The sequence below is a fragment of the Camponotus vicinus genome, unplaced genomic scaffold (assembly GCF_025532165.1).
Source record: "Camponotus vicinus isolate PSW18456_S1 unplaced genomic scaffold, iyCamVici1.0 SCAF_8, whole genome shotgun sequence".
Taxonomy (NCBI): Eukaryota; Metazoa; Arthropoda; class Insecta; order Hymenoptera; family Formicidae; genus Camponotus; species Camponotus vicinus.
In genome coordinates, this window is record NW_028141980.1 from 16,060,252 (window position 1) to 16,075,941 (window position 15,690).

Sequence of the window (15,690 nt, forward strand, 5' to 3'; positions counted from 1 at the left end):
ATCGACCTTCCGCTCAGGGTGAGCCGGTTCAGGTCTTCGCAGAGCTCGACGTCCACGACCCCGCTATCAGCGGTCCTGACTGATTCTTTCGCTGCCGTTGTCGTCGAGGAAGCGATCGCCGCTTCCGGCACCATCAGCGCGACTCCTCGCTGTCCCTCGTCCTGCAGACTTCCCATCCCTGGTAGCTGCAACCCCGTGTCACTGCAAAGCTGCATGTTGCCGACCGACAGGAATCCGGAGTCGTCGTCGCCAGCCGCCAATCCGCTGTCATCAGCCGCTGTCATCCTTCTGTCATCCTCTCGCGAATGCTCCTCTACCGGAGCTCCGGTCTTGCTCGAAGAGTACCACATTGTTTTGGATAGTTCGAGATGAGGGGAAGAGACGTTCTCCATTAAGAAAGTATCCCAGCCTCGGTCAGCGAGACTGTCATCGAAAATTCCAAGCGGGATGAGGTCTCTGACTCTTCCGAGACGTCGAATCGAATTCCCTCTCCGGCGTTTTTCTTCTTCCGTTCGTTCGTCGAGACGTATAACTGGTGCTTATGAAGTCTCGTTTTTCTCCCCTACATCCGTCGTCCCTTTGCTCCTTCGCTCCGTATCGCTAGCATGTCTTGTGCAAATCGTTCTTCTTCTCGAAAGGCATCCCATATATCGGAGCACGATACTGCCTCCAGATCTGTCCTCTCAGACGTGAGATCTGACGTTCATTGCATCGCGGAAGAGACTCGTCTTCCAGCTGATCTCTGTCGCAGATGGGAAAAATAAGTGGAAGGCGGCCTGGTCGAGTTTGTCGTTGCGAGCGTTGAAGGACCTCATCGTCTCGCGTCTCGAAACAAACTGATCGGTACAAGCGAGCGTATATGCGTGAGATACGTCGATCACGTGACCAAGCGTCTCGACAGACCCGCACACAGAGAGTCGTCTTTTAAGGGTTGTGTATTTATGTAATGACCTCGCTATAAGAAATTACTATAGACTTGATAATCATCGTTTCTCATTTAATTGACAGAATTCTATGTGAATTATTTATCTTAACATCTTTTAAGAATCAAGAGTCTAATAAGACCTCGTAGAGGTCTTATCATCTCATAGAGCGAAATCTCTACAGGACTGACAGATCTAACAGCGTCTGCTAGTGCCTGCTCGAATGCACATGCGCGCGATTTGGTCTCTTAAAACTGCATGGATGGAGCCTCCAGCAGTTCCGAGCTACACAATCGCGCGAAGTAGGGATGGGAAAAACCCATCGTTCTCATGCAGGGCCGGAAAGTATCGCTTTGATGCTTTCCATTTCCGTCATTTTCATTAGCAAGATATATCGCATTGTTTTAGGAACGACCGAAAATCTATTAAATTCTTGTAGAAATCTTACACAATGTTTGAAACAAAATAAATGAGAAACGATACAATTATATTACAGAAATTACATTATAAGAAACTAAATATTTATTCTTATAAGATACTAACAATTTTATATTGAAAATATAAAAGATATGCACGTGTATAACACTGGAATTTCTTGAGAGAGAAGATGTGCGGTCTCTCTCACAAGATATCAAGCGTGACTTTATATAATTATTGTTTATATATCGGAGAACATATTCAAATAAAAACCTACATGTATTTCTCCAATATTTAAATACGCCGGAAAACTTTCTTTCTCTTTCTCTTCCTCTACAAATCAAGCTGCTTCGAGAAGAAATAAGCACGCCAACTTCTTGGAATGTCATTATACGAGGTTCAAAATAACACGCAGCCATCGGTTCTTGCTCTACATTCGCGTTTCCAAAAATCCCGTTTGTTTGTCTGTAACTTTTTAGGTCAATCTTGTCAAAAGAAGGAAACTTTTCTTCTTGTAAACCCAATTCACTTCCGTTTCCTAAAATCAAGATATATCATGTATATAATATTTTTACGCTATGCATATATTGTGTCAAGTGAATAATTTAAAATAATTGAAGAGGCAGGGAATTGATATTTCAATTTTTGAAATAATTTGAGACTGAGGTCTTTGTTAATTTTCGAGTCACTATTCCCTGCCTTAGAATTATTTCTCTTTTTTATCTGCCTAATTTTTCTACAAATGTAAAAAGAAGAAAGTTCTCAAAAACAGAGAAAAAGATGGTAGAGTAAAGGATAATTCTTCAAAGGAAAAAAAGACAAAGAAAGCGTTAAAGAGAGAGAGAAAGAAAGAGAGATTGTATATAACATTTTTTTATTAAAAATAATTATAGATTATATATATATACGAATATAACAATATAATGATATCGTCATCGTTGTCATTAACATACCGTGAAAATAACATATACTCATGAATCTAATGGAAGATGTTTATATACGAAGAGATGAAAGGAGGATTAACTGTATCGATGGAAACAATTGCATACCATGAAACATTGATTCGATTAACGGTGAATATCGTTTTGGATTTTTTTTCGATACTTATGATTATAAATATATTACAAGTCGCACATAAGAATGTGGATTTGATTATTCTCTCCGACTTAAAATATGTATGTTGTCAACTTTGCATCTATTCTATGAGATCTACGATCTCTGACAACAAGAGTTTTCTTCAAGAATATTCGCATTCGACACAGTTTGTAAAATGTATCCTCTATTTACAATTATAAAGTATTGGCTTAGCGCAAATATTCCATTCTCGCTTCGTCATAACTAACACACATCTCAGAATTAACACAACTATTGTTCGCAGATTCTATGCCAATATTATAAGAAAACACACATATATACACACATACATATTTTCTCTTTCTCTCTCTCTTATTCGCGTTAAAATATACATTGTTCTTTATATTATTTGTACAGCCTTTCTTGGAACACTCTGTACAACACTCGGAACACTACTGCATGCCTATTGGCTTGCAAAGGATTACTAGGGGAAAAGTGAACGACCGCTGGGATAGCTCGCGCCTACGTATTGTCGCTTCGTTCGTAATCGGATATTCGTTAAGTCGCGTATAAGTTCGTTTCTGAGATCCTCGATTTCGAACGTTACTCGTTCATTCCTCAACCTGCACATATTGCTGCCGATATCGATTTAAAAAGCGTACGCAGTCTACTGTAGTAGTAATACTTGTCGATTCAAGACATTTCTATGACCATCCATTATGTATTATGTAACACACATTGAAGCTAATCTTGTGCCACTTGCTATTTATTAATTCTGGCAACTTCTTTCACTTTTCACTATAAGTCTTAATCCATCCAGCAGATTAAGATAACATTACAGAGACGCGTTTCAAAGCTAAACATCGATTTTACTTGTGCATTATATGCATTAAAATCATATTATTATGCCAAATGCAATTCTTTTCCTTATCTATCAATTCTCATTCTAATTATTTGTCTTAATAACTTTAATATCTTAAGATGACGTCGTCCAGCGCGTCAAAACTCAAGCTACTCAAGTTGATTTGCACTAAATATAATTTTCTAATTTTTTTTCCAGATGATTTATTCATTTGTGAAAATTCGTCCCGTTAATTAAGATAATTTCGTGAATCCAAAGTTGAAGGTCAAAATACAATTTAATGCATGCGTAACATGTAACGCATACGGAAGATAGAGAGAGACGCGAGACATACTTTTACAATTTTGTTTCTTCAAATTTCGTTCGCTGTAATTATACATCCATCTTCATTCGACTATATAATAAACTAAAATAATTTCGCAGAAGCGATTCGAGAGATCTTCGTGCGTATGCACATCACGCACTCTTTCTATCTTCTTTCCATCCAACTATGTGCAGCGCCCAAAAACGTTGAATGAATTAATGAATAGATTACTGACCGATGAATAACTTAGACTGTCACTCCAACCGTGTTTTGTGTCTTGACGATCGCGGGCAAATAATCCGCTGTCCACAATGACCTCTCCATTTCCTCGTCCTCGCTGCTCTCGGAATCCGACTCTGGCAACGGTTCCGGCGCCGCGCCGTGTCGTACCAGCTTCCTGCGAGCCTCCTTGGCGAATGCACTGTGGACGTCCAGAGTCAACTGATAGGCTGTCGTGCCGCGATACGTTCGCTCGTCCAGACACGATGTTCGTTGACATTCTGGCAATAGGAGCTCGAACACTGGCCGACATTCGCGCTCCACCGCGAGATGAAGGGCTGTGTATCCTGCCAGACCTTCCTTCGCCTTGAGATCGGCGCCTAGACGCAACAGAAGTCGCACTAGATCCACGTGTCCGTTTGCGGCGGCCAAGTGCAAGCACATCTCACCTGGAATTAATGAAAAGATCATATCGATAAGCAACTTATCCAATATATCTCTACTATATATATATATACTAGTATCTCTATTATATATACTCTATCACGTATCTCTACTATATTATCTCTATTATATAATATTCAAGATTGAAAAATCCTTACTATACAAGTGATACTTAATCGAATCTCAATTCCAGAATGATAAAGGGATCTGACGTGTGATAGAAAAGTATCTATACATCTATCTGTCTAGATTTCAACAAGATGTATCACACTGTTAAATATGGAACGAGCAACCGATTAGGATCTAACTTTGCCGAATTTTCCATCATCTCCCCTCCTGATGCGAGCCAGGAGAGGTATGTCGGAATGACCGAGTCACATGTCTCGACTCGTCGTGAGATATAGATAGAACTAGGAAGACGTGGTGAATCATTATGTCGTATCGGAGGTTTGGCCGGAGTCCCGCGATCCAAACTAGGCTCGCGTCCGATCAAAGTAACTGCTAAAATTAAGCGCCCCGCGTTACTAGTCACATTGGCGGAATTTCACGATATAGTGTCTCCTAGTTACGTACATCATACTACGTCAAAGTCGCTTCACCTTCAACGAGGGCGCAAATAGCTCCTAATTGCACAAATTGTTACAAGTACATAAATAACGTCGCTGCTTAATCTGCGTAAGAATCAAACACGTGGTCGATTGCAGCGTCATCGAAAGAGTCATTTGACTTAGTCAGAATTTCAGGCAGCTTAGACGATACTGGAATGTGGCGTAAAAGAAAAATCTCTTCTTGTAATACTTAAAATAGAACCACGTGGCTCGAGGCTGCTCGAGGGTTGATTGGGGCGAGGCACGAAAGAGAATCGATTTCTTTTTAACGGTGAAAACTCGAAGTCACTGACGTCGACGCCGCTGTGGGGTTTCCCGATCAACCGAAAATATCGCCTAGCACGCGCAAATAGTCTCACAAGTATTTTTAAGTGTCAAAAACAGCTGGTCTCGCGCTCTCCTTGGCGTCGCGACGCATCACATAATGTAATGCGTGCACATGCACACACGCACATACGTATAAATATAAAATAGAATTCCATCGTATACGCTTCTACTACGACATTCTTCTTCGCTCTTATTTTAAGCATATCTTATACAATTTTTTTTTTTTGTAAAGTTAGACGAATAGAACGCTCGTCTTTCGATAAAAAGTAATTTTGCATGTCACATCCTCATCGATAAATTGAATCGCACAATGAAATCGCTTTACCGCGGAAATAACAACTTTATCTAATTTCAGTTGGTTTGTAGAGATTGTTATCGTAATAATATTCGTCATTTATTTTCCGCTCGTTTTAATAATTATCGCTTGTTTTGTGACAAGCGATTATTTAATCTCAAGAAATCTATTTTCAAAGAAAATAAGTGTGCCCTGGATTTATGATTATTCCGAATGAATCAGTCATTTCTTGATTGTGGAAACGAAGAAACTTATATTACGGAGAACTTATTTTATTACTCATCGACCGATTTAAATCGTAAATCTAGACAAATAGATGCGAATTAATCTAACGTGAAGAATTTTCGACAGACTCGCAATTTGTCTTTTAGATTCGATTAATTGCTCACGATCTACAATGATCGATTACGTTACGCTTCGCACGTGCGTGAATATGTATGTATGTGCGTCGTGCGAGCTTACGGCGAAATAAAATGACGATGACGCTATATATATGGGATTTCCGAGATTTTTATAAAGTTTATCATTATTTTGTGACGAACGATTACCGCTAATTGGAATAATTTTCTCTTTTTTCTAACTTCCTTTTTTCTCTTATGCATACATAGAAGAGATTTATATCGATTCCAGATTAATTCTTAATTAATTTTACAGCAAAATTTGTACATATATTAGAAATAATTATAAATATTAATAGTAATTATTACATTAATAATAATAAATATACACAATTTTATAAATATAATTCTTTTTTAAAAATTAAAAATTACATAAAATTATACTAAAAAATTTAATTCAAGGAACAATTTTTCATTTCAAATTTTATAGGAAATTTAATAAATTCGCGTACGAGATAAAGATTTTTATAAATAGGTAGAAAAAGTATGATGAAAAATGTAAAGTTTAGAGACAACTTGTGCCTTTATACTTTATTAATTATTTTTTTTATTGATAATTTTTACTTATGTATTGTGACATTTAATTTTGATTATGTTTTGTACAGCAATGACGTTAGCTATTCTGACGAATCCCGTAAAGCCGCGGTTTTATCGCGAAACCTTTCGCCGAGGTCGATTGTTATGCTTTATCTGGACGCAAACTTTCGTTATAAAAGCAGGAATTCCCCGGGTTGAATATGAGTACGCGTGTATATTTCTCTCGCCGTTATCGATTCGCGATCGTAAATGACTGCGTTATTATCGCCGTAAATCAGAGCTCGAGTACGTGCGTATATTAGAAATACGTCGAAAGAGCATTCGACAATTTTTATCACGTGTATAATTTGATGCTTCAGAAAAATAATGCGTTACCAAATATACGAAAGCATTAAGGATAAGGCAGCCGTACATCCAGTATTCTGTTCTGATTAAATCAATTTTTAATAACAGATACTACGGCCAATATATGATCAATTATCTCTTTTTACTCGAAATAAATCTAAGCTCAATGAATTATTTTTACAATGTTTTAATCTTTATAATTTTTTCATTTAAATGTATATTTAAACATATATTTAATGTATATTTCTTATCTATTTTTACACATTAAATTACTTTCTTTCTCTTTTTCTGTCTCTTTTTATTAAAATCCATTTAAAAATCCATTTAAAAATAATTCTTTTAATTATAATCCTAAAACTTATTTCAATAATCGTCTTAATTGATTCATATTTCAATGTATATGTATACATATTCAATACATATATTTATTGTAAGAAAAAATCAATCAAATTATTTAAATATTTTATTATTAAAATATAAGATCCACTTGAAACTTTTCAAATATAAATTATCTTCATATTAAATTAACATATTTTTTTTATTATTAAAGGAATGTTCTCGAGATGTTTGTGAGATGATGGAACTTTTAAACGTGAATGCGAGAAACTTGTGACTCTCGATGAAATCACAAGAAACTTGCATATAGTTCCACGTTCATGGCCGTAATATCATTGTTCACGAGCCTTACATATGACTTATTCCGCGCGATAAAAGCAGTTAGGATTTTCCGTTGCCACCTCGGCGTCCTTTGTCTCCACCGTCACGGACGTGGATCATCTTTTCTTGCATTATAACGGTGATTAGCGGTCATTATATTGTACGCTTCCAAATGATTATCATAATTGCAGGAAAAGGTGCAAGTATCATTAAAATATTTAAAAGACGGGAAACAAGATGAATATCCTAATTGCACTTATTTAATATGCAAGAATGCCGTCCTCTCTCTATTCTAATAATTTTTCCTCAATTTTTCGAATATTTTTCTTACTACGTTCTAATTCTTCTATCTAGTTTTTGCCGCAAAAATTAATCATTATTTTCTCAAAAAAGGAAAAAACTAAACAATAATTATCGAATATATTTACCGTTGTAGTTACGTTGCTCCAAATTTTGTGGCAAGGCAGGTACTTGTTGTCCGAGAGTCAGCTTATTCCTCTCCATCGGGTATAGTGGATCCGTGAGAGCTTTAGCGCAAGCGAGATCTCCGCTCGCACAAGCCAGGTGTAGGGCCGTGTTCCCACGGAAATTCCTTAGAGATGGATCCGCGCCTGCCAGGATTAAATGCCTTACGATGAGCGGTTGGTGCGTCAACACTGCCAGATGTAAAGGCGATTGCCAGTCGTCATTCATGGTGTCCAATAGGCACGGGTCAGGCGCCATTCTTATTAAACAGAGCGCAGCTTCCACGAAGCCTTGTACGATCGCGATATGCAATTGCCTGCAATTATAAATATGTCATATAAGAATAAACAATCAAGTCTAAGAGTCTCGTGATATCATAAGTTTTTGTAGTTATTCATATTCTTTATTTATTAATCCTTTATTTATATCCTTAACACTGGAGCGTTTTGTCAATTAATTATTTGATCCTCGTATTATATTCTTTCTCTCTATATAATAATTAATAATTAGAAAGAATGCTTGATTTTATCACTATGTAGTGTATTTAAAATATTGTCTTATTTCCTTTCATTGCATAAGTGAAACATCTCCTTTGTGGAATTTCTATGTGCGTCACTCTGCAATTTATCATTGTTGTTGTTCACCTGAATTTCCGAAAGATGATGCTCATTGGAGAAACTCGTTTCATTGAATCGGTCAACGAGCTCGAGTCAAGCACTGAACACACGTCAAAGGTATATATAGGCCGTTCTACGCGAATGCCAACGTCGATGTTATGCATAATGACGTTCGCGCTTAAATCAATGCACTCAAACTACGTTCATTAAAAAAAACAACTTGCAACAAGCCAAGATTAGAGATGACTATTTGCCAGATTAAACTTGACGTGACGAAATCAATTTATACGGCGAATTTTAATATTCGAAGGATACAGAAACAAAACTTGTGGCCTTCCTTTCTTTCATTATCTGTCAAAATTTAAAATTGTAAAAGGCTTCGTGCTAGCACGTGATTTGAATATGAATGCAAATTTCGTTTCTTTTTTTAATAAAATTATGCGAATTATTTTGTTATTCAGATTCTGTTGAATATGAAATTATTCAACATTGTCCTATATTTGATGAAAGTTACTACTTTCTTACGATAAAGTTATTGTTACAATTTAAGAAAAAAATCAAACAGAGAAATATGAAGAAGTTGATATAAACATATCGATGGAAAATGAGATAATTATCTCTAGTAGCTTTATAAAAATGTATTTGAGATTTCTAGAAACTCTTCGACAATTTATCCATGTGATTCTTGGAAACTTTTATTTTCCAGGCTTGATTGAGTAAACAGATGGAACTCATTATTATTTGAGAAATACTTGCTGCTTACTTTATTACTAGTATTTGCTTTTAATCACTTCCCGTAGTATTTGTTAGCATCCACATGATATGCATAATACATTCTTTGGACCTGTTGACCGCGTTAGAGACTCGGGTCCTGTAGATCACGTGATACGTGATCACGAATCTGACCGCAATAAGCTGTTAACACGGTTAAGAGTTAACGGTTCGATGACTTATAAGATGGATAAACACAAGACGAAGAGTCATATGAAGTGATGGATGTAAATGATAGTTGAAACGTCGAGCAATCTACTGCGATATTTCCTAAAAAATATAGCGCGCTATTATTATTAATATAAAATCAATTTCGATTTGATATAAAAGATTTGACTACTAATTTATTCAATTCTAAACATCATCACAGAGGAACCAACAAGTTAACTTTACCGCGACATAAAAGAGAGGAACAATAACATAGTTGACATATATCACCCACGTGTCTCCAGACAGTTAAAGGATTAACAAACATTGTCGATAAAATGCGAAACATTCACTAACGTGTCACCATCGTCGTCCTGCGTATAATAGAGCTGCCAGGGTTCCTCGTTGTTGGTCTCGCTCTCCCGTTGGGGTTGCTCGAACAAAAACGCCTCATCGTGCTGTAACTTGGTGTTGTCGTCCGGTTGCGTAAGGTTCGCGGTCACGGGTGACAGCTCGGGGCTCGCCGACTCGACCGCCTGAATCAACTTGCCGCTCTTGGAGGCGAGCGGGTTCAGGCTGACCTGCTTTAGGCTGAGCTGGCTCAGGGTCTCGGTGAGGTCGAGGTCCACGCCGCTGTCGAGCGCCCTCATTGGCTCCTCCGCGATCGCCGTCGTCGCCGATGATGATGCGGTCGTCGTCACGGCCGCTGGCGCGGGAGTCGGCGCCCCCGCCCCCACGTCCCCTACTCCCCCCGACTCTCCCCCCTGTTGCGGTAACCCCGAGTCGCGGATCTCGTCGCTGAACTGCAGATTGCCGCTCGACAGGAACCCGGAATCGACGTTGCCCGTCTCGTAATCGTCCTTGTCCTTGTCGTCGACGTCGTCGTCCTGGTGGTCGTCGCGACGCCACCGCTTCCTCTCGTCCGCTGTAACAGGTTCCTCCATCTGGGTGCGTCTACTCTCGCGGCTGGGATGCCACATGTTTGAAGATCCCGAGGATGATTTTTTTTTCAGGACACTCGCTCTCGCGCGAGAGAAAAGTGCCACCGACTCTCCTCCTCTCTCCTCTCCTCAAGGATATTTACCCTGGATTAGGACAGACGCGATACTCGCGACTTCCGCGGCTTTTTCTTTTTATAACCCTCGATCGATTCTCGTATCCGACGTTTTCCTCCACTTGCTCGCTCTCGCGGACTCGCGTCTATTCGGCCTCCCCCTCTTCTCGAAACAGCTGTGCCCGCACTTTGGTCTCGTCTCGTCTATCTCCGTCCACCTTCGCTCCGCATCGCTCGCGTGTTCGTCGTTCGCGATTCTCTTCGATATAAATCCGTTTCACTACGCCCTACGGAAATTCGATAAGCGCACCCGCGCGATTTCCAGTCGCCGACAGACGGAAGAGAGATTGGAGGTCTTCGTTGTTGAATCGAGCGATTTCGTCGGATGAACGTCAACGTACACCTCGTCGTTTCGCGTCTCAGAACGAACTGATCGACGACAGAGAGAGCGAGCCAGTTGTTGTCAGACTGACGTTTCTTTAACGCATGCGCGTCAAGCGACGCGCAGTAACGTACCGTATGTACAGAATCGAGCGAATGATTTTCTATTTTTTCAAAAAATGATAAATAACGAGAAATGATTGTATTGTATCCCGTTTTTACGTTCTGTTATAGTCTTGATCGATTTCTACTTTTAAAGCTCTTTAATTATTACAAGAATTAAACAATTCGTCAAGAAAAAGAGAGCAGGTCCAATGATACCCTTTTATACTCGGACTAGATACAGACCTGGATCACGCTCGACGCGCATGCGCAAGAGAGATTGCTATTTAACAATATCTCCAGCGGTATAATTCCCGAGGAAGAGAGCGGAGTAGGGGCGGGAAAACCCATCAACATCAGGCAGGGCCAACTGTATGGCGTATGTACAATCAAGACACGATGCGACTCTCATTTTACAGATAAAACGATTTCGAAAATCGCGAGGAAAAAACGCGTCATTTTTTATCGAGCGTTATATCACGAATTCGATTCGGAAATTTCAGTTGCGGGAGGAGACTCTTTTGGATAAAATGCTTCGATATCTAATCCAATTTTATTGTAACGATATCAATAATAAAACTGTATATATTAATATTGATATTTTTTAATCTTAAAAATTTTATATATTAATATTATAATTATTTATATTATTTATATTTTATATTTTAAATAAATATTTTATCTTATTTTAATTTTTTTTATGTTGTATGTATTTTATATTAATATTAATATTTTTTATCGTAATAAGTATTTGCTTTGAAGAAAAAGAGGCGATTAACTTTTATTGCTGTTTAAAAAAACCGCTTCTAATAATCGCGGATATTGCCAAACATTTAAAGGAAATATTCATTAAACATCTCTGTTGTTGTATTAATAGGTTTTCACCGCGGATAAACGAAGTGCGAAGGAAAACCCGGCATGACTGAACACACGTTTGCTTAGAAATCCGCGGGAAACTCGAGATTCTCTCTTTAAATTAAATGTAGTTTACGCTATTTTTCTGTCAGCAGAAAGCTTATTTAAGAGCACCGGATTGGAGAAGAACTAGCTTGAGAAAGTGTCTAAATAAATTCTTGAAAGTAATCTTGAAAAAGGAGTCGTTTCTTCGTCTTGCTGCGATTTTACATGTAAAGCGGTCTAAATTTTCTCTTTGAACTACCTGAAATGTTATATTTTTAATCATCGACAAGGGCAATAAATTAGGCAGACTATTAAGCGGAAAGATATCTGGAGTCTTATAAATATCCTCATCATTTTTCCAAAAGGGAGGCTCGTCTCGCGTTTCTCACAAATCAATACGCGTCTTTACGTAATAGTATGTTCCATCATCGCGTGCGTATCGCTGTTCATTTTTTTCTATCCAGCATGACATTTCTTTCTTTCGTAGTAATTCGCGTGCGTTATCGCATCTCTTGCGACAGATCTATTCTTATCAATATGTATGTAACACATATGTATGTATCTCTCAGCCATGACAGTTCTTTTAGAAACTTCACAAAAAATAGAGAGTGCTCCTCTCTCTATTCTCAAATCTCTACAAGTAGCGCAAGTCGGTTTTAATCGTTGTGACTTGTTCTTATTGAAATCGTGTAATATTGCGAGATAAGACGCGCGCGAGGATCTTTCATTTCATAAGTTAGATTATAAATTATCAGATGCAAAATGTCGCAATTGTATCGATAAAATTTCGCTTTTCGCTTTTGGAACCGACGTACAAAGATATCTTTGAATAAGATTATCTCTCATTCATTCTCTAAATCTTTCGCGAAATAAATGAATCATCGGATTTTGCGGCCCTTGTAGAGTCCGGAGAGACTTAGACTTTAATCTTAAAAAGAAAACAAAATAAAGAAAACAAAAACAATTTACTGAAAATGACGCGAAAGCTGAACGGAATTTAAAAATGCCAATTTTCTCATGCTGTTTGACGCGCGATACGCTTGGAATAAACAAAATATTGGCAAACAACACATTAATTAGAGAAATATAGTAATGAATTTTGTCATATTATAATCAGAGAAATTATTGTCGTTAAGTGTACATGCGCATGAACTTTATATCAGAATTTTTTAATTAAAATCTCGTTTAATTAACAACATTAAATCGATTTTCTACGATCTTGCACGCATACCTTTACATTCAGTAGATCTCCATCTCATCTATGAATCGACAGATCGACGCTACACGGCATGATTTATACATTGATCGATGTAACTTTCGCATTTGCCGCATGTGACAGTCGGGCTACTTTCTTCGTAGCACCTCTCGGTAAAAGCGGCACGACGAGACGAACTCACCGGAAATTCCACCGGCATTTCCTATCTGAAATGGTCTCGCGACGATGAACCGCTGTAAACGTTCCATGGTCGTTACCGGGAAATCGATTCGTCGCCGCCGAATATGCGACCTCGATGCGTACAAAGGAGACTCTTCATCGCAAAAATTCCACATGGGTTTTCCCATTATTATCAAAGCCGCACAATAAACCGTTAAGACAATAAACAATTTATTACCTGTTACTTTTCAGTCAGCACAGTCCAAATATGTGTATACAATTTTCCTTCCACGAAAGATAAAACAAATTTTTCTGTCGCACGGTTGCTAAAACTGAAAACAAAACAGTATTAAAATAAATAATTCTTATATTAGATTTATAATAAAATAATTATAGTATATATTTATCATAAAATATATTATAGTATTTAATATTAGATTTGTATTAATAATAATTATTAATATTAGATTTATAATAAAAATTTAAATAAAAAGATAATAATAGAAGATAATAAAAGATAATAATTCTTATATTAAACAAAAAATAAAATAATCTTCTTGAAAAATATACACTTCTAGAATTTGATTTCTTGACTAAAAAACTTGGAATAGATTTTGTCAAAATATATATAAAAAAATTTCCAATTATCAACACACACACACACATTAACTCTATCTTCGTAATTAATAAATTTAATAATACATTTATAAAGCTATTACTATATTATTATAAAGCTATTACTATAATATTATAAAGTTATTATCTACTTGCACTTATAAAGTTTTATTCGCAAAAAAATCCTTCGTGTTTTGAATAACTTTTAATTCCAAGATTTACTAATGCCTTGAAAGAGGAACATACTTTCGAAGAATGAGAGATCGATTCCGCACCCGGTCGAGAGATTCGGATTATATACACGTAAGCCAATAACAAGACTTTTTGATAGATACATTCTTTGATAAACCGATAATAAAGTATTTGCTTACTTACTATCGTTTAATACGGTTACAGAGGAATTAAGTCGGTCAATTGATTACGGGTAAAGGTGAAGAATTTTCGGTGTACGTGCTTGTAGACACAGGTGGACATCACCGACGTCAATGTCCGGATTATCTGGGGGAAAACCTACGATAACGATAGAAAATATAAGTAATCTCAACATTGTGTATACTCGATACATTTTTTTCGAGATGTCGTATCTTAACAATTAAAACTATGGTCTTAAAAATACAGTTTTTTTCCCTTCAATAATCTTTAAATTTTTCTATGAGTAATAATAAATGTATCTTTTTTTCTCCAAGAAAAAAAATATTATAATTTTAATATATAATTTTAAATATTCATATAATTTATTAAATATTCATTATATATTATATATAAAAAAATATTATAAATTATTAAATATTCATTATATATTATATATATATTAAACTTTTTATAAAATCTTTGTACACTTGCGTAGAGAGAAGAGCAATTAAGATAGTTTTTCTGATAAGAGCTAGAAACGCAAACATGCTTACAATTAGTGGCAATATATGTTTCAATCGAAAAAGCATATCTTTTAATTTAATTCATCAGAAACAGAAACGTAATACAAAATGATATCACGCTAGTAGCATAATTAAAGCTCAGGCAAACTTGCCGCATATATGCGCAGAATTGATCGAGCACGTGTCTAAAGGATGCCACATAGTTGCATGATATTAGACACATGATTGGCCGATTCATAAATATGCATTATGCGGAAGCTATTCAAGTTCGCTTGTATGCGTAGATTATTATATACATTTATGGAATTATGAATATACAATACGATTATGAATATTCGTAAAACATCATATGTATTTCGATACAAATTTTCGAAAAAATATTGAAGCAAAATTAATCAAGAAGAATAATGTTTCATTATATTATTAAATGCGACAGTTTATATACATGATATGACGTTATTTCGATTGCATTTTGCGTGCGGCGCTGATTCGCACGCATGCATACAATCGCGTGCACATGCATATTTACTCACAAATACCATTTCAATATTCATTGATAAGTGCTATAGGAGATATGACTTTCTTAAAGCAATGTGATACTTGCAAGTACAAGTATTTGCGATAAACTGGTCATCGAAATTCTAGAAATAATTTATTTTGCAATTTACGATGCAAAATATTTAGCTGCTAGATAGACATTGAACGTACTACTTACAGTACGAAATATTGCAGATATATTTTTCTGCATTATGAAAGGTAGATTATGATAGATTTTGCAAATATTTTTGAATTAAAATGCAAGCGGTGTCTACGATCTCTAATTAACCGATTAATTTTGCGAAATATTACAATTTCATGAATAAAAATTAATTGAATACACTTCTTTATATTAAGTCTTTCCATTTTAAATACTTATATAATATTATATATAAATTAATAATTAATATATATGCATATATATTAATTACAGCATTTGCT

General features: G+C 36.4%; 1 protein-coding gene across 3 annotated transcripts; it reads right to left on the bottom strand.

Moving 5' to 3' along the window:
• Positions 1–207: 207 nt before the first annotated feature.
• On the bottom strand, positions 208–13,554 carry Cact (NF-kappa-B inhibitor cactus). Of its 3 annotated transcripts, XM_083106792.1 has the most exons (5): positions 13,461–13,554; positions 13,079–13,376; positions 9,768–10,335; positions 7,839–8,191; positions 2,198–4,248 (listed from the first exon to the last, which is right to left on the bottom strand). In XM_083106792.1, exons 2-5 carry the CDS (start codon positions 13,104–13,106, stop codon positions 3,827–3,829), a joined length of 1,371 nt encoding a protein of 456 aa, XP_082962918.1. In that variant the 5' UTR covers positions 13,107–13,376; positions 13,461–13,554; the 3' UTR covers positions 2,198–3,826. The 3 variants fall into 3 exon arrangements, with proteins under 3 accessions (XP_082962917.1, XP_082962918.1, XP_082962916.1); XM_083106791.1 differs by lacking the exons at positions 13,079–13,376; positions 13,461–13,554 and adding an exon at positions 208–1,878 and having other exon boundaries at positions 3,816–4,248; positions 9,768–11,438; XM_083106790.1 differs by lacking the exons at positions 13,079–13,376; positions 13,461–13,554 and having other exon boundaries at positions 9,768–11,436.
• Positions 13,555–15,690: the final 2,136 nt, after the last annotated feature.

Bases quoted from the DNA above. Each gene is read 5' to 3' on its own strand.
- Cact (XM_083106791.1), bottom strand. From the start codon at position 10,390: ATGTGGCATCCCAGCCGCGAGAGTAGACGCACCCAGATGGAGGAACCT. The intron at 8,192-9,767 runs GTTAGTGAATGT...TTATAATTGCAG, and splicing joins CAGGACGACGATGGTGACAC to GCAATTGCATATCGCGATCG. The intron at 4,249-7,838 runs GTAAATATATTC...CATTAATTCCAG, and splicing joins GGAGCAACGTAACTACAACG to GTGAGATGTGCTTGCACTTG.